Here is a 22,355-nt window from a genome sequence, read left to right on the forward strand (position 1 = left end):
AGCCGAAAGATGCTGAATTCAAGTCTCCATGGGGTGTGTAATCGATAGGAAAAAAAGTAATTTTGTGGGTGAACTATCCCTTTAACATCTATGTAAATAATGCAGAGCATCTCAGTTTGTAATTCTGTCTAAAATGTCTAAAATGAACATACACACTTTGGGACAGTGGTTCCCAAACTTGTTTTTCTTTTCCTTTCTAAATGTATAGAATGTCTTTGATTTAAAAACATCTTGCTTTTTTTGCTGGACATTTTAGAAAACAAAACAAAATGTAGGAAACAAAAAATAAAGGGATATTTTCTTGTGACCAATAAAAAAACGGTCCGCGATGGGTCCCACTCCCAACCCACTGTTTGGGAAACAGTGCTTTAGGATATGAGAATGAATGATGGCACAGTTACTGTAAGTCAAATAGATGAATACCATCATTTAGAATTGGCTTGAAGATCAGCCTGTAGTAGACACAATGCCTTGGTTCGTCAGGTCCAATTTAATAAACAGAATAATAACAGTGCCGTTGGAAGCACATTTCTGTGGCCTTTAATTATTACGCTCTAATTAAAGTGACTGTGTTTAGGGTTCATTGGAGCATCCTCGCCCACTCGTACATAACTCTAATGAACAGTCATGTTATATGGCTTGTTTGCAAAGTTGCTTTTGGAATTGGCAGGCAGTTCTTCATAGTTGTGTAAAGAGAGACCGAAATCGGACAAAACATGACAGGACCAAGGAGCTACTGTATCATCTGGCTTGTTAATTGAGACTATGAATATGAATAGTCTCGCTGTTTCACCCCTGCTGGTGTCAGAAGCAATTAGGCTAACAACGTGAAATAGTAGATCTACAAGCTCACAACGTGTTGCTTCAGGCCGCATTGTGAGCTTGTAGATCTGTAGAATACTTTTTTTTTTAAAGTAGGAAACGAAAAAAAGGGGGATATTTACTTGCGACCGATAAAAATTGGTCCTAGACCCAAACATGGGTCCCGTCCCACTGTTTGGGAAACAGCACGGTCTAGGACTCTCCAACATTGGGAGTTTACCCAAAACACTGTCATTGGTCGGCCTCTGAGACTACGCTCAGACAAGATACCTTGTACTGTATCTGTGAAATCATTTTGTTCACACCACTGCCTTGATCTCTTACTATCCCCATATATTTTCTCTGTTCCTTATTTTTACCCCTCTCTTTTTCCTCTCAACCTTTACTTCTCTATGTCAATAGGCACATCCGGATCCACACTGGAGAAAGGCCTTACAAGTGTGAAGAGTGTGGAAAGAGTTTCACAGTCAAGTCTACACTGGACTGCCATGTTAAAACACACACAGGTCAGTGGCTTTTACTGCCAGGAACTCAACGTACGTTTTCTCTCATCGCTTTTCCCCTAGTTCAAGTACCATTTATGCACCTTTTGTAAGATTGTTATATCAATAGATCTGTGTTAGCAGTAGTCACACAACAGAGGATATAATCATTAACATGAAAAACGGGAAAATTAAAGCTATATGTCTTTTGAAATCTATACGAAGTCTAACCCTCCCACAGTGGTGTAAAGTAACTAAGTACATTTACTCAAGAACTGTACTTAACTCATAGAGTGCTATTCACGTGTTTCACGTGTTTTACCGCTATGGTGCAACGTGCCAATCACGTGTTTCACGTGTTTTTGAAAAAATAGTAAAAAACTCAAAACATTTTTTTGGGGGGCGGGGGGGGGGGATTTCAGAACCCAAGATATCATTATCTGAAGATTTACAGCTCCATCCACTCCTTGTTTAACTTATAACTGAAAAAGGATGTATCTCGCTTCCTAAGCACTTTATTTTTACTTTGAAAAAATCTCTGGCAATGGGACAACATAGACAGAAATAATTCTGGCACTCAGTGAGTTAAGTACAATTTTAAGGTTATTTTACTTTACTGGAGTATTTACAATATTCAATACTTTTACTTCTACTCCACTACATCTCAGAGGCAAATATTGTACTTCAGCCCTACATACATTTCGGCCATTTGAAAATAGCAGATCTACAAGCTCTCAATGCGTCGCATCGTGACGCATTGTGAGCTTCTAGATATGCTATTTTCAAAAGATTTTTGAAACTGCCTAGCTCTCTGCTGCTTTGAATAGGGAAGATAGATAAACAGAAGTTTAGTCTTTAGAAAGGTTTTGCTTCTTATGAATCTCAACTCTGCCTCTTTAATTATTATGGTCCACCCTTAAACTTCCATGCAAATACAAACCACTTGATAAATGACAGGCCCTGCCATATAAGCTGCTTAAGTGATTCAAGGTATTAATTGTTTTTTTCTGAGCTTCAGTAATGAGCCTTAAAGCCCTTAATGCCGTTTGTTAGATTAGGGTTTTGGTTCGATTAGAATAGAACAAAAGACTTCTCCTGCATACTAATAACAGTGTCTGTTTTATATATTTTTTCCACATAGCTTTTGTTATCAAAATTACTCTTTCTAGAACTAAAAGCATTGTCTGACCCTAAACCAGTGGTTCTCAAACTTTTTCATGTCAAGGACCCCCAAAATGCTATGCATTTGGCCGCGGACCCCCATCTTAAAATATTCTGTTCCAGGGACCCCCAGAAGCAAAGATTTGAATTACAAATGTTCGCTTTAAAAATATATATATTCAAAGATCTTTCATAAATAGCAGATCTACAAGCTCACTCGGTGCCGCGCTATGAGCTTGTATATCTGCTATTTTTTAATAGCCAGCCAAAGTATAAAAGGTTAAAGTGGTTAGAATTATTGTGACGCTATATTAACACATTTTGCTGGGGATCCCCCGGAACCCCCCCCAAGAACCCCTGGGGGTCCCCGGACCCCACTTTGAGAACCAATGCTCTAAACTACAGTATACCCCTCTGGAAATGATATATGTTTTGCCCAGAACTAATTTTTCGTTGTCCTTTTTTTCAGGTCAGAAACTGTTCAACTGCCACATGTGCAACACCTCCTTCTCCACCAAAGGCAGCCTGAAGGTCCACATGCGGCTCCACACCGGCTCAAAGCCCTTCAAATGCCCCATGTGCGAGCTGCGCTTCCGCACCTCCGGCCACCGCAAGACCCACATCCAGTGCCACTACCGGCCCAACAGCGAGGGCCGCAAGTCCAAGCGGATGGCGGCTTCTTCCTCGGCGGCAGGCCGGGGGGCCAGCCTCCAGGGTCAAGAAGACCAAGAAGAGCAGGGGCAGCAGACTCAAGTCCACCAGGGCCAGGTGCAGCAGCAGGCTAGTCCAGAGGCTCTCCTACAACCAGTGAGCCTGCTGCAGACGTCCGGTTCAGACCCCAACAACATTTACCTCCCGGCCAACCAAGTGCTCACCGGACAGTTTGACCAGAATCTGCTTCAGCAAGGCCTGGTCGGACAGGCCATCCTGCCCGCTTCCATGTCAGGTAATAGATCACTGAAGGACAGTGTAAACCTGTTATTTTACAATAATAATATGCTATTTTTAAACAGTCTTGCTATAATCAATCAGTGTTATAGGCTGCCATAGGCTGAGGCATTGCCTCTGCATAATGCACAACTGTAGCGGCAGCACTGGTAGCCAGCGGTGGCTTATCCAACAGGCTTGAGGTGCTGAAGCACAGGGCACCAACCTTGGGGGGGGCACCATGAAACGGCGTGAAAAAACCCCGCAGAAAAACACTTTGGTGGGTAACGCACAAAGTAACATAGTGTCATTTTAATAATATATTACAGCTTCTCCTTGTAGTAATGCGTTATATTACCTGTTACCGAAATTCGATAATATATTACGTAGCAGCGTTACGTTACTAACGCACGTTACCCAACACTGCTGAAGGATAGGGAGATTCTACTGGTGGTTATTTGTGACGGCACTCGCCCCGGGGTGTCGGGGCAGAACACACAAGGTGAGGGTCCAATGAAAGGATTATCCGCACTCTCTTCAGTATGTTCTTTTTTAATAGGTTTGCACACACTATCTAAAAGATAGACTGCTGCTGCTGTGCAAACATATTAAAAAAGAACATAAGAAACTGCTGAAGAGAGTGCTGATAATCCTTTCATTGTATATCCTCAAGAATCTGCACGCAGTCACAGTTAAATTATAAGAGACCATTCCTCAAGACTCCCCTTGAGTTCAGCACACCTTCTCCTGACTGCCTGAATTAACAGACAGTATGGTCTGAAACATCATAAGCGTACATAAAGTATGTATATACAGAATACTGGCCTCCAGAAAACACTCAATTATGATTACAGGCGAAGCAAACACACTTAATTATAAGGTTTGTTTACTGTACGAACAGCAACATCACTAAAATCAATACAGATAACAATATGTATGTATGCAATTAGCATACTAATTTCTGCTATGTGTCATGTTCCAATGATGGAACATCACACAAGTGCTGGTATAATTGGCAATTAAGCTACTGTATATTGCAAACAGATGGGGAACAAACAAACCGCTTGCTCTCGATATAAGTGCCTGCCCGGGTGCGAGCATGCACATGTTATTAGGATGTTCACGATGATGTTGCAGACTTAGTTAATGAGGAATCTGGATGGGGCTCTCAGAACACATAAGAACACAATAATGAGACAGACGAGAATGCAGACTTCAAAGTATGAGAGATTTTAAGGTATTAATACAGTGGAGCCAACATACACACCCCCAGCCCCCCGCTACTGAGAGCGGGTGGGAGAACGCTGGTCGCCTGACATTGATCTACTTCAATGGATGCTTTCATATTCATGAACCCTTTGTTCAACTCCGATTGAACACTTTCTTCATTAACACATGACACGAGAGCAGGGACCAACAGTTCTCTTAAATTAATAACTTTACATATTTCAAATCACCTTGACACTTGCTACAATCCCAGATTCGACTAACACGACGCACACAAACACACAAACAAACATACCCACACAAAAACATACGCAGTTGTAAGGTAGAGGAGAGTTCAAGTTTATACTGTGCAGCTGAAATGGGCTGAAACGATGGTCTATGACCCCTTTCGATGTCTGTAATTCTTCACGCTCCTGTGGAGTGGAAGTGAATCAGGATGCAGTGCTGCGCGGTTATCCTCTGTCAAAAGTCTTCAGATTGATTAGCTGGGCTTAAAAGAATCCAGTGAAGCCCGACTGGCCTCGGCCCTAATACCTCCGCTTTTGCAGAGAATGGTGCATGGCTGTCCAAAACAGCAGGCCGTGAAATTAATTTCTCTCATTGTTGCTGGAGTACGGCCAAGGTTTGGGTGACGCATCTCAGCCACCAATCTCCACTCGCTCCCAACTCTGGATTTAAGATGCTATCTGTTGTTTTTCCACTTCTGGCTGTCTCTTCTCTTCTCTTGCACTTTTCTTCTGTTTGTCTCCATTTCCCCCTCTCTGTCTTGTCTCTTGGTGATGGGAATTTCTGTTATTTACACACGTTGGTTAATCCATAGACCGGGTGGGTTGTGTCATTCTGATTACTAGCGGGTGGGTGAAATAATACATAATTAATAAGATTAACCGAATGAATTCAAACCCAGTATTTTACAATGCGACTAACATCGATAACAGGGGCTGTTGCGAGTTTAGCGCATACTGTGATTCAAGAGTGTGCAGTTCGCTGAAATAGCAAGGCCCATGCTGGAACCTTTGATGAAACAATACAGTAACATGATCAGACAGCTTCTGGAAGACGGAGATCAGTTGCAAATGAGTGGAGGGCGTCTTTCAAGACCAGCTGATGCACTTATGCCTTAAGGGGAAGGAAAAGGAGTATTTTCTGAGATGGAAATTGATTTGACAGCTTTACCCAGCTGATTGCTGAGCAGGTGGCTCCGATGAGCACACAAGGGTGGGAGTGCGAAAATCGATCTTACAGCTTCACCCAGCTGATTGCTGATTAGATGACTCTGATGAGCGCACGAATGTGGGGGGGATTGATTTTACAGCTTCACCCTGCTGATTGCTGATCAGATGGCTCTGATGAGATTTGATTGGCTCCGCAGCAGAAGGGTTGAACTGGAAACACACATGACACCTTCACATGTGGTTTACTGTTCAAATCAATCTGAGCCAATGAAACAAAGCGATGGGGAAATGTATTATTCAGTCTCTGTGCTGATAAGGAGAACCATGAAAAAGCAAGAGGAAACGGCACTCGTACCGACTACCTGCCTCGTTACGGGGGGGGGGGGGGGGGGACTCGTTCTGGTATGCCTAGAGAGACTTTGTCAGACAGTTTTCTTCGATGATGAGTTGCGGTTTATTCCTTCTTCAACACTAATACATATGTATGAGCATCTGTTATTTCCCCCTCCTTTTTGTCCTCTTTCTAATTATCATTTACTTACACATTTAAGCTCTGAGGACATTACATGGTACAGTACACAGTACATCTACAGGAGGCGAGAAGTTACACCGCCAGGTTTTTGTCCTTTGAACAAAAGTTATGCATTAGGCCCTCTAGTGAGAACCCACACTAGTTTCCTTCTGTGACTCTCATAAGTACCTTCCAGACTGAAAGTAAAAAACAGAGGGGGCGGTATAATAAGGATGAAAGCCTGTGGGGAGCCCAGGCATCACGTCTACTATACTTCTGGATGATAAGAGGAGAAAGAAGCTTGGCGAGGGACTCCATGATTGCCTAAGGTGTTGTGGAATGTTCTAAAGAAGCCAGACGCATTCAGCATGAGAGAGAGAGAGCGAGAGAGAGTAGGGATCGGCTCTGACATAATCTGGATCCGCACGTACGCATAAATCACCCACCTGCCATCCACCCGACTTTTCTCCGATGTCTTTTCTCCACACCCACCCACCGGCACCCGCATGGACAGTGTTGTATTGATGTGTTTTCTTTTTAACTTTTTACTATTTAAAGATTAGAGATGGTGCTTCACTAGGCTAATTGTAAACATTTCCTGGCCAACCCTGACGGCGTGGAGATTTAAATAATCAGTGAAGTTATGCTGCTAGGGGACACGCTTATCGTTTCTGCTGTGGCTATGCACACCCAATCACACATTACTCTTACACCATTTATCAGTTATGTGTAGGGGTGTGCCGATACACTCATTTCACGATACGATACACGATATTGGGCTCACAATATCGATACGATACGATATATGGCACTTTTTTATTATGAAAATATATGGGGGGGGGGGGAAATGCAAACAAATACTTCTGTTTTTGCATTATTATTATTGCAAAAATGCCAAAACGATACATATCATCATCGCGATACTTATTAGTAATAGTAATTTGATACGTGGCCAGCCAGCCAATTGTTGTGGTCAGTCTTGAGCACGGGGCGGGGGTAGTTAGGGGTTAGGTGTCTTGGTCAGGGACTCCTCGACACATTACCGGGGATCAAAGCTGGCACCTTCTGTTTGCCAGGCCGCCTAGTCTAGAACCAAAACTGGTGCCAATGCAGCCTCAACGTAATAGCCTAACATAATGGCCTAAGTGCTAATCCACTTCATCCGTCAATGTGGCTGTCTTATCTTACCATTCTAGGAAGTCCTACTATGTTTTTTTTGGTCCTCTGCTGTCATCATGACTTATGACTTACAACGGGAGATTAGGTTCATTAACGGACAGTGCACTATTTCTATTTACGCATGAGGCACATCAGCGAAACTTTCAATCTCCACACATCAGTATCACATTTTCATTAATGCTCTGTGTTCTTCTACACATCCAAAATAAAAGTTAAATAAGTTTAAGTTAGGCTAAATTCTGCCACTGATGCCTTCTCCTGCATTCTGGCGGATACCACGTTCTTCATTGTCAAGTACCCGCACTTGCCTCATCACCTGTCCCAGTGCCGTGTCCAGGGGGCAGCCTGGGGTGGCAACCCAGGTTGGCATCCCATTACACAGTTTTTGGATTCGAAAATATATTCTGAAAACCTAAAATCCTTCTGTTCCAAGCGTCGGAACATTTGTGACTACAATGACGGGGTTGGATAAAGTCATTGCAAAATGTGATGGTTGTGGCTTCTGTGGTTCTCTGGACTACGGTATTCAACACGCATCTACAGTATGTGTAACAAAACATATGTCATGTTTACACAGAATGAATTGACTTTCATCTGAATTCATCACAGCACCAGTGCGCTCTGAAATCTGAGCATATTTGCGCATATTTACAAATGCACCCAAATATTACATTTGCATGGTGCCACCCTATTGTGTTGCATTGTGCCTGGCATCGAACGATGCTTTGTAAGCAGTAATAGACTAAATAGAGTATTGTCTGGGATAGCTCATGTATGAGAGCTAATGTATGAGCACACGGACAATGCATGACTTCCAGCTCTCCGTTAGACACACCATGCAGTGTAGTGTTTGACAAAGCTGAAACTTATGAAATGAGTTGTAGGCATGTTTCATTGAAGTACCATATTAATATACTGTGTATCTCTCCCTGTGTGTGTGTGTGTGTGTGTGTGTCAGCCGGTGGAGACCTAACGGTCTCTCTCTCGGATGGCCTTGCCACTCTGGAGGGCATCCACCTGCAGCTCACCTCTGCCAACCTGGTGTGCCCCAACGTCCAGATCTCTGGCATCGACACCAGCAACATTAACAATATCACGCTACAGGTAACACGACATCTCATATCTGACCGAACCGCTACGCTCACCCACTTTAAACGAGTTTAATGTATTGGAGCCAGTGAAGTTTAAAAAGACAAACTGTCTATGATCATTCATAACCATTTGTTTTTACTTACCTTTAACCATTATTTTATACTTTGGCTTTTCAAAAATAGCAGATCTACAAGCTCATAGCGCGGCACCGAGTGCCACGCTACGAGCTTGTAGATCTGCTATTTTAGAAAAATTGTGAAAATATGTGCAAAATATATATATATTTATTTTAAAGCGATTTTTTTTTTACTCAAATCTTTGCTTCATGGGGGTCCCTAGAACAACATATTTTGAGATGGGGGTCTGCGGCCAAATATGTATCATTTTGGGGGTCCTTGACACAAAAAAGTTTGAGAACCGCTGATTATTTAGCAACATTTTTTCAAAAAACTGTTAGGATTTAGAAGACATTTGTAGAATCCCCAGAAGCAAAGATTTGAGTTAGAAATGTTCGCTTAAAAAATATATATATATTCAAAGATGTGCACAAATGTTAATGATTTGAAAATAAAATGTCAGATCTACAAGCTCATAGCCGTGCTATGAGCTTGTAGATCTGCTATTTTTGAATAGCCAAAGTATAATGGTTAAAGTGGTTAAAAACTAAAATGACAGATGCTCTCCCAGGTCTTTAAGGGGTTAACAAAGACTCACACAAGACTGTGTCGCTGCTCAGGCTCCATCAGCCTGCTGTTAGTGCCTGTCAGCGATCTGTCGGGGACATAGTGGAAAGTCACTGAAGAATGGAGCCATTATCGCCAATGTGCTGTGAGCTTGTAGAGTGACACTGTGGCCGTTTTCTTTTTTTTTGCGGTTGCTCCATAAATACGTGCAATGGCCTTATCGAAGGTAAAGGTTTTACACCTCATTGACCTGCACTGTCACTGCCTAACACCCAAGGGCCACTTCCAGAACGTATATATGGGCTCTTTTTGACCACAAGAACTTATATAAGCGAACCTTTGCCCGTATCAAGAGACGTATTTCACAGGTTCTGGATTTGTCTTCAATGCGCTTATTGTTTCAGATAAGGCGGCCCCGCTCAGGAGGTAGTACAAACCTTGAGTTACTTTCTCTTTTTTTAATTCGTTTTTTTTTTTAATGTATTACGGTACCTTTCCCCTTCAGGGGAGGTTCTGGTTATAATGGAAACGTTCTGGTTATAATGGAAAAGTTCTTACCCTTCGTAGTCGACGAGAGCCATCAAATTCAAAGCGTCTTCAGGGGAACAGGTCTCCCCCCCATCCTTTCCCTTTAACCCATTAAGCCCTGAGGTTCCGATTGTACAAAATATTTCGATTTTTTTAATTAAAAAAACATTTATATGTATTCAAAGATTTGCACACATTTTCTAAAAAATAGCAGATCTACAAGCTCGTAGCGCGGCACTCGGTGCTGCGCTACGAGCTTGTAGATCTGCTATTTTTGAATAGCCAAAATCTAATCGAAATCTAAAATTGACACAGACGCGTTCCCGGATTGAGTGGGTTAAAGCGTTCTCAAAAACATGCACGTCTCCTCTTGCCCTTGTGCTGGAACATCGCAGTAACATCTTCTTCTGCTTTCATCCTCGTCCTCCAGATTGACCCTGCCCTCCTCCAGCAGACTTTACAGCAAGGCGGGCTCCTCTCTCACTCGCTGTCGGGGGACGCCGGCGGCCTCGTCTCCCATCACCCCGGCAGTCACCTCATGTCCGCCGGCGGCGACCCCTCCGTCACGGCCAACGTGGTCCTCCACCCTCTGACCAGCCTGGCCCTGCAGCCCTCCACCATGACCTCTGCGCAGGTCACCATGGCTGGCCTCGTTGACCAGGATGCCGCAGGTGTGTGCTAGTGTTGATTTTGACAGCACATTTTGATTTAGTTTTAGTCATAGTCTTTTGAATAAAATGTCATTTAGTTTCAGTCATATTTCGGTCACCTGAAATGTTATGGTTTTAGTCTAGCTTTAGTGGACTAATTATCATAAGATTTTAGTCGACTAAATCTACGGTTGATTTAGTCGACTAAAATGTATTTTGGCGGTGCCTTGATGGCGTCGTGACGGCTGATTTTACACTTGGTTGTGTGCTGAAAAATAGACGATCTACAAGCTTGCGTTGTGAGCTTGTCCATCTGCTATTTTCAGAGCGCAACACCCGAGCGCAACCAAACATAAAATGACTTGTCTTAGTTGTACTGGGTCTCTTCTCCACTCGTCCCTCCATAACCTTTTAGTCTAGTTTGTATTTGTTGATGAAAATGTTAGTCAAATATTAGTCACCGTAGCATAGCTTTTATTTTGTTTATTTCGTTTTTGTTAGAGAAAGAACATTCTTCGTCATAGTTTTAGTCGACGAAATCAACACTGGTGTGTGCGTGTGTGTGTGTGTGTGTGTGTGTGTGTCAGTGAGTGAGTGACTTGTTACACAGTATGACTCTGCTTCTAAAAAAACCCTAGGAAAGGAGGAGCCCATGCCAGGCGCACCGTGGCATAGGAAAACAATGGCTTTTCCTGGCTGTACGTTTCTAGCGACAGGTTTTGGGTGTGATTTGTGCCGAGGACACAACTCTTCCCAAAGCATTTGTGTTTCTGCATAGTAGTAGTAGTCTACATATCTGCTGCGGAGGGTGAAGAACAGGTTGAGGGGGTGGCAGGTGTCATGTGCTATGGTGTCAAGGAGGACTGGCAGGTTGGGAGTGGGAGGCCTATTATATTAGAATATGTGTTAGTGATTTCCAGGTGCTTGTTTCAGTTGTTAAAGCATGGTGAAATGGCAGGTGGCACAGTACAATGGTACGATGGTTCAATAATGCTACTGTATATAGAGAAGGTGCAGGAGCTGGGGTTTGACTGGGAGGCAAGTCTACAGTATTTGTATTGCACAAGGCAATTCAAAGTACTTTACATGAAATATTAAGCATTAAGACATAAAGACACAGAGCATTAACACATTCAGTGCCAAAAACGACATAAGTCGTTTTTCATAATCCAACTGTTGAGTGCCAAAAACGACATATGTTGTCTTTGAAAAAATAAAAATATATATATTTTTCTCAAATGTTTTTTTTTCTCTTTTTTTCGTTATTCACAAAGAACCAGGAGATAACGCGATCCAAAGATTTGCTGCTCCATTCACTTCGATGTGAAAAAATAAACGGAGAAAAAGAATCACATTTTTCCTATGTTTTACCATGTATTGTTGAGTGAAACATGCTATTTTCAGACATCTAACAACAAATGTCAACGAGGTCACAATGACCTCCCACCTGAAAACCCTCAGTGATTAGCAACCATCAAGGGATCAATCATACTGGAGAAAAATATTCTGTGACTACTTGAAAAGGTAAAGAATCGTTAAAAACCCTGGCACTGGCTGTACCCTGTTTTAAAAAAAACCTCTGGCACCCAAGAGAGCATGTAATTTGAACAATAAAAAATATAAATAAAAATAAAACTGAAAAATAAGAGTACAAATACTGTCCAGAAGAAAACCTCAATAAAATGCAGCCGTAAATAGAATGTTTTTTAACTTTGATCAAAGTTGTGGCAGACCTGCAGTTTTTGGGGAGTTTGCGAGTCTGCGAGAGAGTTTATTTATTTATTGTTGGCAGCATTTGTGGATGTCTGTGGTATGGTGATCAAAGCTCAGTTTATTGTCCAGGATTGGCTGGACTGTTGATGGAAGTTGATGAGGGGAGTGAGTTGAGGGATTCTTATTTTATTTATTGTTTGGTGGAATCTTTTTTGGGGGGGATTTATTTTTCTTTCTTTTTTTCCCATCAATTGAAAAAAATGACACCATTCACCATCCTAGCTTACAGTAATCCTATCAACTGGTTTTCAGAAATAAACACAGACCTACTTAAATCCTTAGATGTGTATAATTTGCATCATTGTAACTAACCCATTTGGAAAACAAAAGCTTCACAGTTAATTTATTCTGTTATGCTCATTAATTTGTTCTTGTATAGCCTAGCCTATTAGCCTTGTACATTAGGCTAACATGACAATACTTATGCTAATGCAGAACATAATGTGTTTACACCCATATTAAGCACACTATAAAATGTGTATAAAAAGCCAACCAATGTGCTATATATATATATATATATATATATATATATATATATATATAGCCAAAATCTGAAATTATACAGATGCTTTCCCGGTTTTTAATGGGTTAAACCTAAGATTTTATTTGACTCCATGGAGTTTGGGTATTTTTTAACAGTTTTGACTGGGATACTAGTCTCTCGCATTCAGATTGCCGTCAAAAAAACAACAACTGTGCAAGCGAGGGACCCCTGTAGCTCTGACAACTGGTTGACTCTGTAGGCGAGTGTCAACTTTATCATCATAAACGTTATGGTGATAAACTGTTGGAAGAGAAACCGTTTGAAGAGAAACAAAGCTACTATTTTCTCTCTCCTTCACTGCAGCACTGAGTGGGTGAAGAAATCGATCCAGACAGAAGTAAAGTTAACTGAAAGAGAGTTTCTGTGCCTGATTGTTTTAGCCAAAATGGTGAACGCTGCCTCTGCTTCAGGTGTCTTCTCTCCCTCCTCGCACTGCCCTCGCAGCCTGCCACCACTGATAACGTTGTTTGTAATGATGGGCCCCACAGAGCAGAAACTTTCTGAATATTTTAGTTCCGGTTGAAACGTTAAGCATCTGATTAATGCACAGACGCAGTACGGCATCCAAACCCAGTAGAGAGGGAACGGTAGACAGACGGAAATGGAGACTGGAGAAGACAGTTGGAGAGTGAGAGAGAGAAGTGGGGAGTAGAAAGGTTATAAAAGAAAACACATGGAAAGTGGGGGCGGGAACTGTCACTGACTATAGATTATAGAGTAAGTGACATTGAGTCACCAACAATGGGACAATCATCCACCATCTGCCCTTGGTGTTGTTATAGAATTGATATGGACAGCAATATTAGTTCCACCTGTGCAGCGGCTAATTGTTTACCGACAGGTTCAAAGATTCCAGGGAGTCTGGACTGGCATCACTTCACACATCATTTAGAGTGGAAGAGTGATTTGTTTTTCCATCGTGACACTGTCTAGCTCTGTCTAAAGCAGTGGTTCTCAAACTTTTTTCATGTCAAGGACGCCCAAAATTATATGCATTTGGCCGCGGACCCCCTCATATATTTGAGTAAAAAATGTTCCCTTTAAAAAATATATATTCAAAGATTTGCACACATTTTCACGATTTTTCAAAAATAGCAGATCTACAAGCTCATAGCGCGGCACTCGGTGCCGCGCTATGAGCTTGTAGATCTTCTATTTTTGAAAAATAAATTTTTGAAAAACCAATGAAAAGTATTAAAAAGCGCTTCTGACTAAACCAGCTAACTCCATTGGATCCTCAAACTTTCTGCTAAACCAGCTAAGTTCACCAAAGGGGGGTGGAGTTAGCTGGTTTAGCTGACTCCAGGCTCCACCCCCTTTTGACCTCCAACCTCATTGTCAGCTTGGAGGTCCATAGACTCCTTAACAGACAACGTCACACTGATAAGAACCAGTATGCGCGCAATGAAACCCATTCTGTCAGGTCTCGCTAGGTCGCGCCTCACTAGCCAACACACAAGAGGTGGTTGGGGTGTGCTGAAACCAGCGTACCCAAAACAACAGGTTGAGAATTGATTGCGTGAAACAATCACCTGTCCGTCCAGTCTCAATGTTAGTAAACAAATAATTGGTCTATTCAGCTGTTCTTATCAATGATGAACAAAACCTCCTCGTTTTTGTTTTTAGCCGCATGCTGAAAGCTGGCGGCTCTACAGACAGCACTAGTCCTAGTCCGACACCCAAGTGACACCTAAGTGTCATTGGCTGTCCTGGCTGTCCTTCACACTTCCCGCCAATGGGGAGACGGTGCTTTGCAGCACCCGCCTCTCCTCCTTTGACACCTATTTGTCATTGGCTCTCCTGGCTGTCCTTCACACTTCCCCCCGTTTAAGCCAATGGGGAGACGGCCCTTTGCAGCACCCGCCTCTCCTTCTTTGCAGCAGAGAGAGGGAGAGAGCCTCAGGCAGGAGGGTTAGCCTAAATGCTAGCGTGCTTCATTAGACCTAGTTTGGCTATTAAGTTATTATTTGGCCATGTTCACACTGACTTCAATCTTAGCTATTGTTGGGAAGACCCGTGTGGTGTCACAAAATGTTGCCACCACTTATATAAAAAACATTAGAGCGTTTAGCGTCGCAGATTCTGTGACGCTAAATGTTGCCAGATTTGGCGAGAGAAACAAGCAATCCAAAAAACAAGTAATCAGGTCTATGAAAAGATTGGGGCAAAAAAAGCCTGCCGCATGCGGCTTTATTATGACTTTGGTCATTTCTTGTTTGGAGTTAGCTGGTTGCTGCCGGACGGCAGAGATATGTATATGTTATACTTTTTTGAAATATTTAACTTTTTAAAACTTAAATTCTATACTATAAATATGGAGATAACTGGGTTGTGCTGGATGATGTCATAGATGACTGACTACAAACTAGGTTAAGATTACTGTAAACTGCAGTAAAAGATGAGTTCTAAAGTTGTTGCCGATGGCTCTCAAGAGCATTGATATGTTGGCTAAGCAGTGAAGTTAGGCTCATAAAGGAAAAAGCTGGATCATCTTAAAAGTACTTTCAGTATGTGCAAAGAATTACAGACGATGTGACAGCACAGTGTCTTCTTTTCCTGGTAAGCAAACTAAAGGGTGTCGAGATGTTCACTAACTGTCTGTCTCGGTTGGTTCGGTACCAGCCGCTTTTTACAATTTTAATAAATAAGCTCAAAATAAATCCGTGTCTAGACAGCCACAGTTGTGTTATAAGCATTACTTTAATCTCAAAACGAAATATTATAAGGACAAAATAGACGCATAGCTCATATAGAGTGAGACGCATATCTCACATAGACGAAACGCATATCTCCACCAGGCCAGGTGGCCTACCCTGGGGTGTGTAAGTTATGGGTTGCAGCTGTAAGGACCTGAGTAATTTGTCGCATTTGTGGAATCCCTAACGGGTCTAAGTGACTTTTTGGCTCTGCTTTGTTTAGTGGCCCCTCAATGTGTGATTCAAATTTGGGGTTGATTAGACAATGCATTATTGTTTTTCAGCATTTATTCTAAAACAGGCCCATGCCGTAAAGTTTGGAAGCCTTACAGTAGCTGTTTCTTCCTTGGTCTACTGGCTGCGTGCACTCAAGGTTTGGTGCTAATCGGTCAAGAGGATTGTGAGAAAAGCTCCGGACTCACGCACACGCACACACACACACATGCGCTCGCACACACAAACGGGCGAAAACATAATCTCTTGTCCGGGCCTGGGCGGAAATTATTACAGCAAGTTCAGAAAGGAGGTTGGGTAAGATGGCCGCCGCTATGGGCCCATGCTGGAAGTGGGATTCTAATTGACATGTCACCTTTAGTTAGTTAGTTAGTTAGTTCTAACTAACTAGAGGCGACATGTCAATTAGAATCTGCACTTCCAGCATGGGACCCATAGTGGCCTCTATACTTTTATCTCTATGCTATAAACACACTCACACGCTGCCTGCGTCTCCACACAGGTTCTCAGGACCTGAGCCATGTTCTGGCCGGCTCTGGGCTGGTGACCGGAGGGTCCGGTGGGCAGGAGATCACGCTGACCATTAACAACTCCACCCTCAGCCAGGCTCTGGCCCAGGCTTCAGGCGCAGGGGTCAGCAACACCTCGGGCAACCCCCAGGAGATCACCCTCACCATATCAGGTAGAGTAAAGGGTTTGCAAACGTTTTAGCCCGTTGACCCAAAAGAGAAATGTGATGTCTCCCCGGGGACCCAAACAAGTGAAAATAGCAGATCCACAAGCTCACAACGCGTCGCTTCGCGCCGCGTTGTGAACTTGTAGATCTGCTATTTTCACTTCTTCTTAAACTTTTTTATTTTTTTATTTATGGAAATTATTTGGTTTATTGTGTTGGAATTCATTGAATCGATGTTGTGATTTTATTTTTTTTTGGAAACTTTTTACAATTTTATGATTTTTGTAAAAAAGATATGAAAAAACTGATATTTACTCGCGACCCACAAATATTGGTCCGCGACCCAAACATGGGTACCGACCCACTGTTTGGGAAACAGTGTGGTAGAGGGGTCATTCACAAAAAAAAATGAAAACCAGGGCAAACTTCTGTAGTGATGTACATAGTTGGTGTACAATAGTTGGAGAAATGCCAAACCTCAACATGAATTATATTAGCATAATTATGTTGCATGATCGTCTAGTAGTAAACACAATGCTGGGAAGTGAAAATTGCTTGAGATGAGCTTTTAGATACAATCATTCCCATCCTTCTATGATGATGAATAGTTCAAAAAGTATGCATGACAATGAGCAATCATTTGTAAAGTGACAAAGGTATTGCAGTTTGTTATGTTCACAGATGAAACAAATGTTTTATTCAGGAGATAATTTAAAAGCTTCATCGTTTAATGAAAATAAATACAAAACTGAAAAATATTGAAAGAGTATCTGAACTTTTTGGATGTTATAATGGATGATCTACTTTTTTTAAACTCAAAAACTGCACACAAAAGCCCTGATGGTATAGATGTTATAATTAATCCCAAGTGTTTTAAAATGAAATACCCCTTTAACTTCGCACAGCCTTTATTCATTTTTTACTTTGTGGAGGGAGGTGACATCCAGGTTGCTTCTGCATAGCTGGATACAAGACGTTCCTCTGGTGGTTCAACACATACACATTTTTAAACAAGGTTTATGCCCGACAGCAACGATATGTTATGGTACGGTCCCAAAAAAAGCCATTGCAGCTGGTCTTAAATCTCACATTGGCGCGGACTCTGCTTTGCGACATCATTCCGTAATCCAGACAAATCCCAGCCCAGTCTGCTCGTCTGGAACTGTCTGTCACCCCACATACCTCTGGGTCGTGTATAGCCTCGACTTTACTCAAATCTAAATAATGTTGTTGTCTCAGTCTGTCAGGATGCGGAGCCTATTTATTCATAGATTTAAATCTGTCTCCTTCGTGGCCTTCATGCTTTCGTTTTGTTTTGTTTTGTTGAAACATGAAAGTCTCAGTATCTCAGTATGGGGCAACATCAACAAGGCAGAGACAGACCTTGGACCCCCTTTGGAACGAGTCTTTATCTTGCCAGATTTATCCACAGATGGCCGTTGCTATCTTGCCCCAGCTAGAAGTTACCTTTTCCTTGATTTATTCCTGGTTTCATTCTTTCCTTAAAGGGATAGATCACCCCAAAATAACTTTTTGTCTCCGCCAGGCCGAAAGGCATGGCGAGAGAGTATGTTTTACCCCCTGTCCGTCCGTCCGTGTGTCCTGTCCTTTTCTATCGATTAGTCACCCCATGGAGCCTTTTTTTTGTTTTTTGTCGCATTCCTAATACAATAATCAAGACAATAATCTGATGACCAGCGGACCGGTAGGCAGCGGTTCTGGTAGGAGACACAAAGCAGACTCTTTGTGTCTCCTACCGGAAGCGCTGCCGGTCATCAAATTATTGGCTTGGGAATGTGACAAAAAAAAAATATCCATGAATTCAAGTCTCCATGGGGTGACTAATCGATAGAAAAAAAGTCATTTTGGGGGTGAACTATCCCTTTAAAGAAAATAGAGTCTACACACTGGTGATGCTAAAAAAGCTCTGCTGTATTTTTATTGCGTCCTCATTCATTCTTTCCTTCCCTCATTCTTATGTACTGTACTGTAGGTCAGGATCTACTCCCCCAGCACAGTGCCTCTAGTGGTGCAGAGATGAGCGGCGGCATCAGGCTAGCATCACCGCTCAACACGCAGACCACCAACGCCACTCTGACCATTACCAACGACCACCTCCTACCTCAGAGCCCCTCCAACAATGGCATGACAGGTCAGTAACAGTGTGTAGGATGTATATACCGTACAGTGGTTGCTGTTAACCCATTAAGATCTGAGGCCGATTCTACAAAATGTTTGTTCGCTTTAAAAATAAATATATTCAAAGGTTTGCACAAATGTTCACTATTTTTCAAAAATAGCAGATCTACAAGCAGAAACCCTCAGTGGTGTAAAGTAACTAAGTACATTTATTCTTTAATTTTGAGGTATTTGTACTTTACCTGAGTATTTACAATTCGCAATACTTTTACTTCTACTCCACTACATCTCGAGGCAGATATTGTACTTTTACTCCACTATTTGAAAACTTTAGTTACTAGTTACAGCCCTATCTACAATTCGGCCATCTGAAAATAGCCGATCTACACGCATTGTGAGCTTGTAGATCTGCTATTTTCAAAAGATGTTTATACATTACAGTATAATTGTTCCATTAAATTGCAATTTTTTCCCCTAAAGTCAAGGATTATTCGAGACTTAGTTGTTATGCACTTATGTTTATGCAAATTCATCAGATTGTATGCAAATTAAGAGGGGCAAAAGTAGCCAGACCCATGAGCGATATTTGTGCCATGTTTGGAGGCACTTGCACTGGTCTGCTGTAAGAGCCCCGCCAAGCAAAATACACAAATACACAACACGGCTCTCCAATTTTTGTAGCTGTCATAAGGTGAAATATAAAATAGGGGATTATTTATGAAAAAAACTAAAAAGATGAAATATGGAGATGGTTTCTGCTAGTGATGCACAATATTGTTTTTTTAAAACCGATACCAATATCTGTTTTTGTGCAGTTTTTTAATCTGCTATTTTTGAACAGCAGATTAGTATAAAATAATGGTTAAAGCGATTAAAATGATTGTGATGCTATATTAAAGGGATATTTCACTTTCAAAAAAACTTTGGGTCATTTTATCGTCTACTCAGGCTTTTGTGAGCCCCCCAGACCGTTTTTAAGTCGCTTGATTCAGTATTTAGATATTTAATATACATTTTATCAGACACGCCCCCTTCCTATACAAACCCATTATGACTTCAAACTCCATTTTTAACATGTTAGATTCATCAAAAACACCCGTCCTTGGTTCTGGTGACTCACCCTGCCCTTCTAATACATGAGGGGCCGTGTTCTTTCGATAAGTTTTTTCATTTATTTTTAGTATTTTTTGGGGAAAATGAAAAAAAAAAAAAAAATACAATAAAAAAATTAAATGAAAAAAGTAATGGAAAAAACACGGCCCCCTCGTGTATTAGGACGGCAGGGTGAGTCACCAAGTTATAATGGGTTTGTATAGGAACAACTTAAAAACTGTCTGGGGGTCTCACAAAAGCCTGAGTAGATGATAAAATGACCCAAAGTTTTTTTGAAAGTGAAATATCCCTTTAACTACCGTACCTTTTTAACTAAAATGACACAGATGCTTTCCCGGATTGAATGGGTAAAACGACACAAGTTATAAGTTGTGTTCATAAAACATTAATGTAAATAAAAATGTATACATTATACATTTACGTTCACAATCCACTCTGCGTGGACCTCTGTGTTTCTTTGAAGATTGCCTCAAACATTCCCAACAATGAGCTGTTGTTACCGTCTGCCCTGCCCCTCTTTGCCGGTGGCTTGTCTGGCTGTGTCATCTCATCCGTGGCACAGTCTCTCTCCTGAGGCAGCCATAGCAAAATAGTTAGTGCGCCCACCTGGGCAGCCAGAGGCCCTGGTTGTTGTCGCAGGTTAGACTCCAGGTCAGGCCGGAAAGACTGTGAGCAAGACTCTTAATTGCTCCCTGAGAGCCGTAGAATGGCTGCTCGCTGCTCCTAGTAGTTGTAGGATGAGTAAATGCAGAGGACAAAAACACCCCAAGGAGTGGGGACTAACTTATTATCACACTGGGTGCCAGAATTTTATAATAACAGATTATGTTCGGTGCCAGAAATCTCACCGCTGCGCTGCGTTGTGCTGTTTAAATCTGTAGACTCCATGACGAGCGATCCATGGAAAAATATGCATGCGTGTAGGTTGCGCGATGCTCCTGGCTAAAGCCTGAAACAACATGATGTCTCATGCGAGTCACCATTGCAGAGCGATCGCGCAGGAGATACAGAGGTTTTTAGCAAGGAGATAGAATGGAAGCGGATGGGAGCGAGATTTTTTGGCACGGTGATCCATCTGTCCCTTACTTCTTACATTCTTCCTTGATGTTACCAATTACACTGATGGGTGATGGCCACGGTGCCTTCTGCTTTGGGTTAGCAGCTACTTTAGCGTGTGCTTACTTTCAACTCACATTCGCAATGGTGATGTTTCAGGCGACTTATTCGATTTGAAGTGTTAAAGCCTGCAGACTTTTTCCCTCGTCGTGGAACGTCTGCAGAACATTTGTTGCAAATTTGTAGCAAGCGAATTGTAAGAAGTCCACTACTCCGCCACACTATCGACGCCATGTTTGTTTATGTGCTTTGGGCTGTGGGACTACCTCTTTCTTTGGTGTTTAACCTTAACCCTAACCTCACAGACATAATGCCTAAACCTAACCTCAAAACCCTGTCCGCCGGGTCGAAACACCTGGGAAAGACTTCCTCCCGTGGGCATGGGCAGTTGACATCACAGGCAGGAGAAAGGGAGTGCTTGATTTGTTAAAAAACAAAAAAACTCCCCTCTTCCCCATCCACCCACGTCACCACAGTACTGACAAAGCCCAGAATAACAAACAAATGCCCCTCGTCCCAATCCATCCAGACCACTTTTGAATGTATTAGATATGATCGGAGCTATTGATAATGTTATCGGATTTATCGGGTATATTGCACAGGTGCTCTATCAAGTCCAGCTTGTACATTTGTACGCTGGACGAGTGTGGGTGTAAATTGCAGCCACTCGAGAAATCTGCGACGAGAGACGTGAAGTGTCAGCAGATGTGATTTCGTTGTTGTCGGGCAGAAACCTTGTATCTCAATACTTCAACTTTTTCCGTAGATTAATGCCCTTCTTTGACGTACAAGAGTGCCAGGCAAAAGTAGCGAAAATTGCAGATCTACAAGCTCAGTTGTGAGCTCAGTTGTGAACTTGTATTTTCGCTATATTTTGTGCCTTTTTTCACATTTGTTTTTGTTGAAAATAGCAGATCTACAAGCTCACAACACGCTGCATCGCGGCGTGTTGTGAGCTTGTAGATTTTTCATTTTCAAATATCCGATGCGTATAGGTTTATAAAGTGCTCATGTGGCCTATTAGTAGCTTCTTTTGGGCTTGTTTTAATAGACCTGGTTGCTTATTTCTCTTGCAAAATCTGGCAACACTGACACAGGTTCTTTTTTTTTCTCCATTTCCTGGACATACAAGGTTTTTGCCCCGACCGCGCCAACTAACTTGCTCCGGGAGCGTTGCCTCTCTTTGGCTCGCTCGGCACATAGTGGGCTTAATCAAAATTATGCTCCCAATCCCATCTCTCTTCATTACTCTTCTCCTCTCAACTCGAGTGGAAAACATCTCTGGCTCATAACAGGCAGAACACTCAGAACTCAGAGCCTGACTGATGCCAGATTTCTGGGTCTGACCCCACATTTGGAGAGTCCTATTCCACCAATTACCGATGTTTTGACTGGCATTTCGTCCAAAAAGTGCAAGATGTTCTCATTCATTTGAACAACTTTAATTTGATTAAAGTTTATATTTGAAAGAACATTTGCCACTGCTTACCGCTGCTTACCGTTGTACCTGGGTAAAAGTTTTGACGTTTGGAGGCTGGCAACTTTTTGGCAAAGTTGGCATTGAGGCTGTTCAGTGAATAACGATACAAACTTTATGAAGACAACAAGAAAAAAATGACAGTCATAA

At 42.1% G+C, this 22,355-nt stretch overlaps 1 protein-coding gene across 1 annotated transcript in view; it reads left to right on the forward strand.

Moving 5' to 3' along the window:
- Nucleotides 1–22,355, forward strand: part of znf236 (zinc finger protein 236) — a 122,813-nt gene that overhangs the window by 62,697 nt on the left and 37,761 nt on the right. The window contains exons 19-24 of the mRNA XM_084052943.1: nt 1,225–1,328; nt 2,935–3,411; nt 8,443–8,588; nt 10,218–10,458; nt 16,187–16,366; nt 18,354–18,512. Of these exons, the coding sequence (XP_083909069.1) occupies nt 1,225–1,328; nt 2,935–3,411; nt 8,443–8,588; nt 10,218–10,458; nt 16,187–16,366; nt 18,354–18,512 (1,307 nt within the window). The remainder of the gene's footprint in view (nt 1–1,224; nt 1,329–2,934; nt 3,412–8,442; nt 8,589–10,217; nt 10,459–16,186; nt 16,367–18,353; nt 18,513–22,355) is intronic.

Source organism: Gymnoscopelus microlampas, assembly GCF_963454915.1.
Source record: "Gymnoscopelus microlampas genome assembly, chromosome: 3".
NCBI classification, from domain to species: domain Eukaryota; kingdom Metazoa; phylum Chordata; class Actinopteri; order Myctophiformes; family Myctophidae; genus Gymnoscopelus; species Gymnoscopelus microlampas.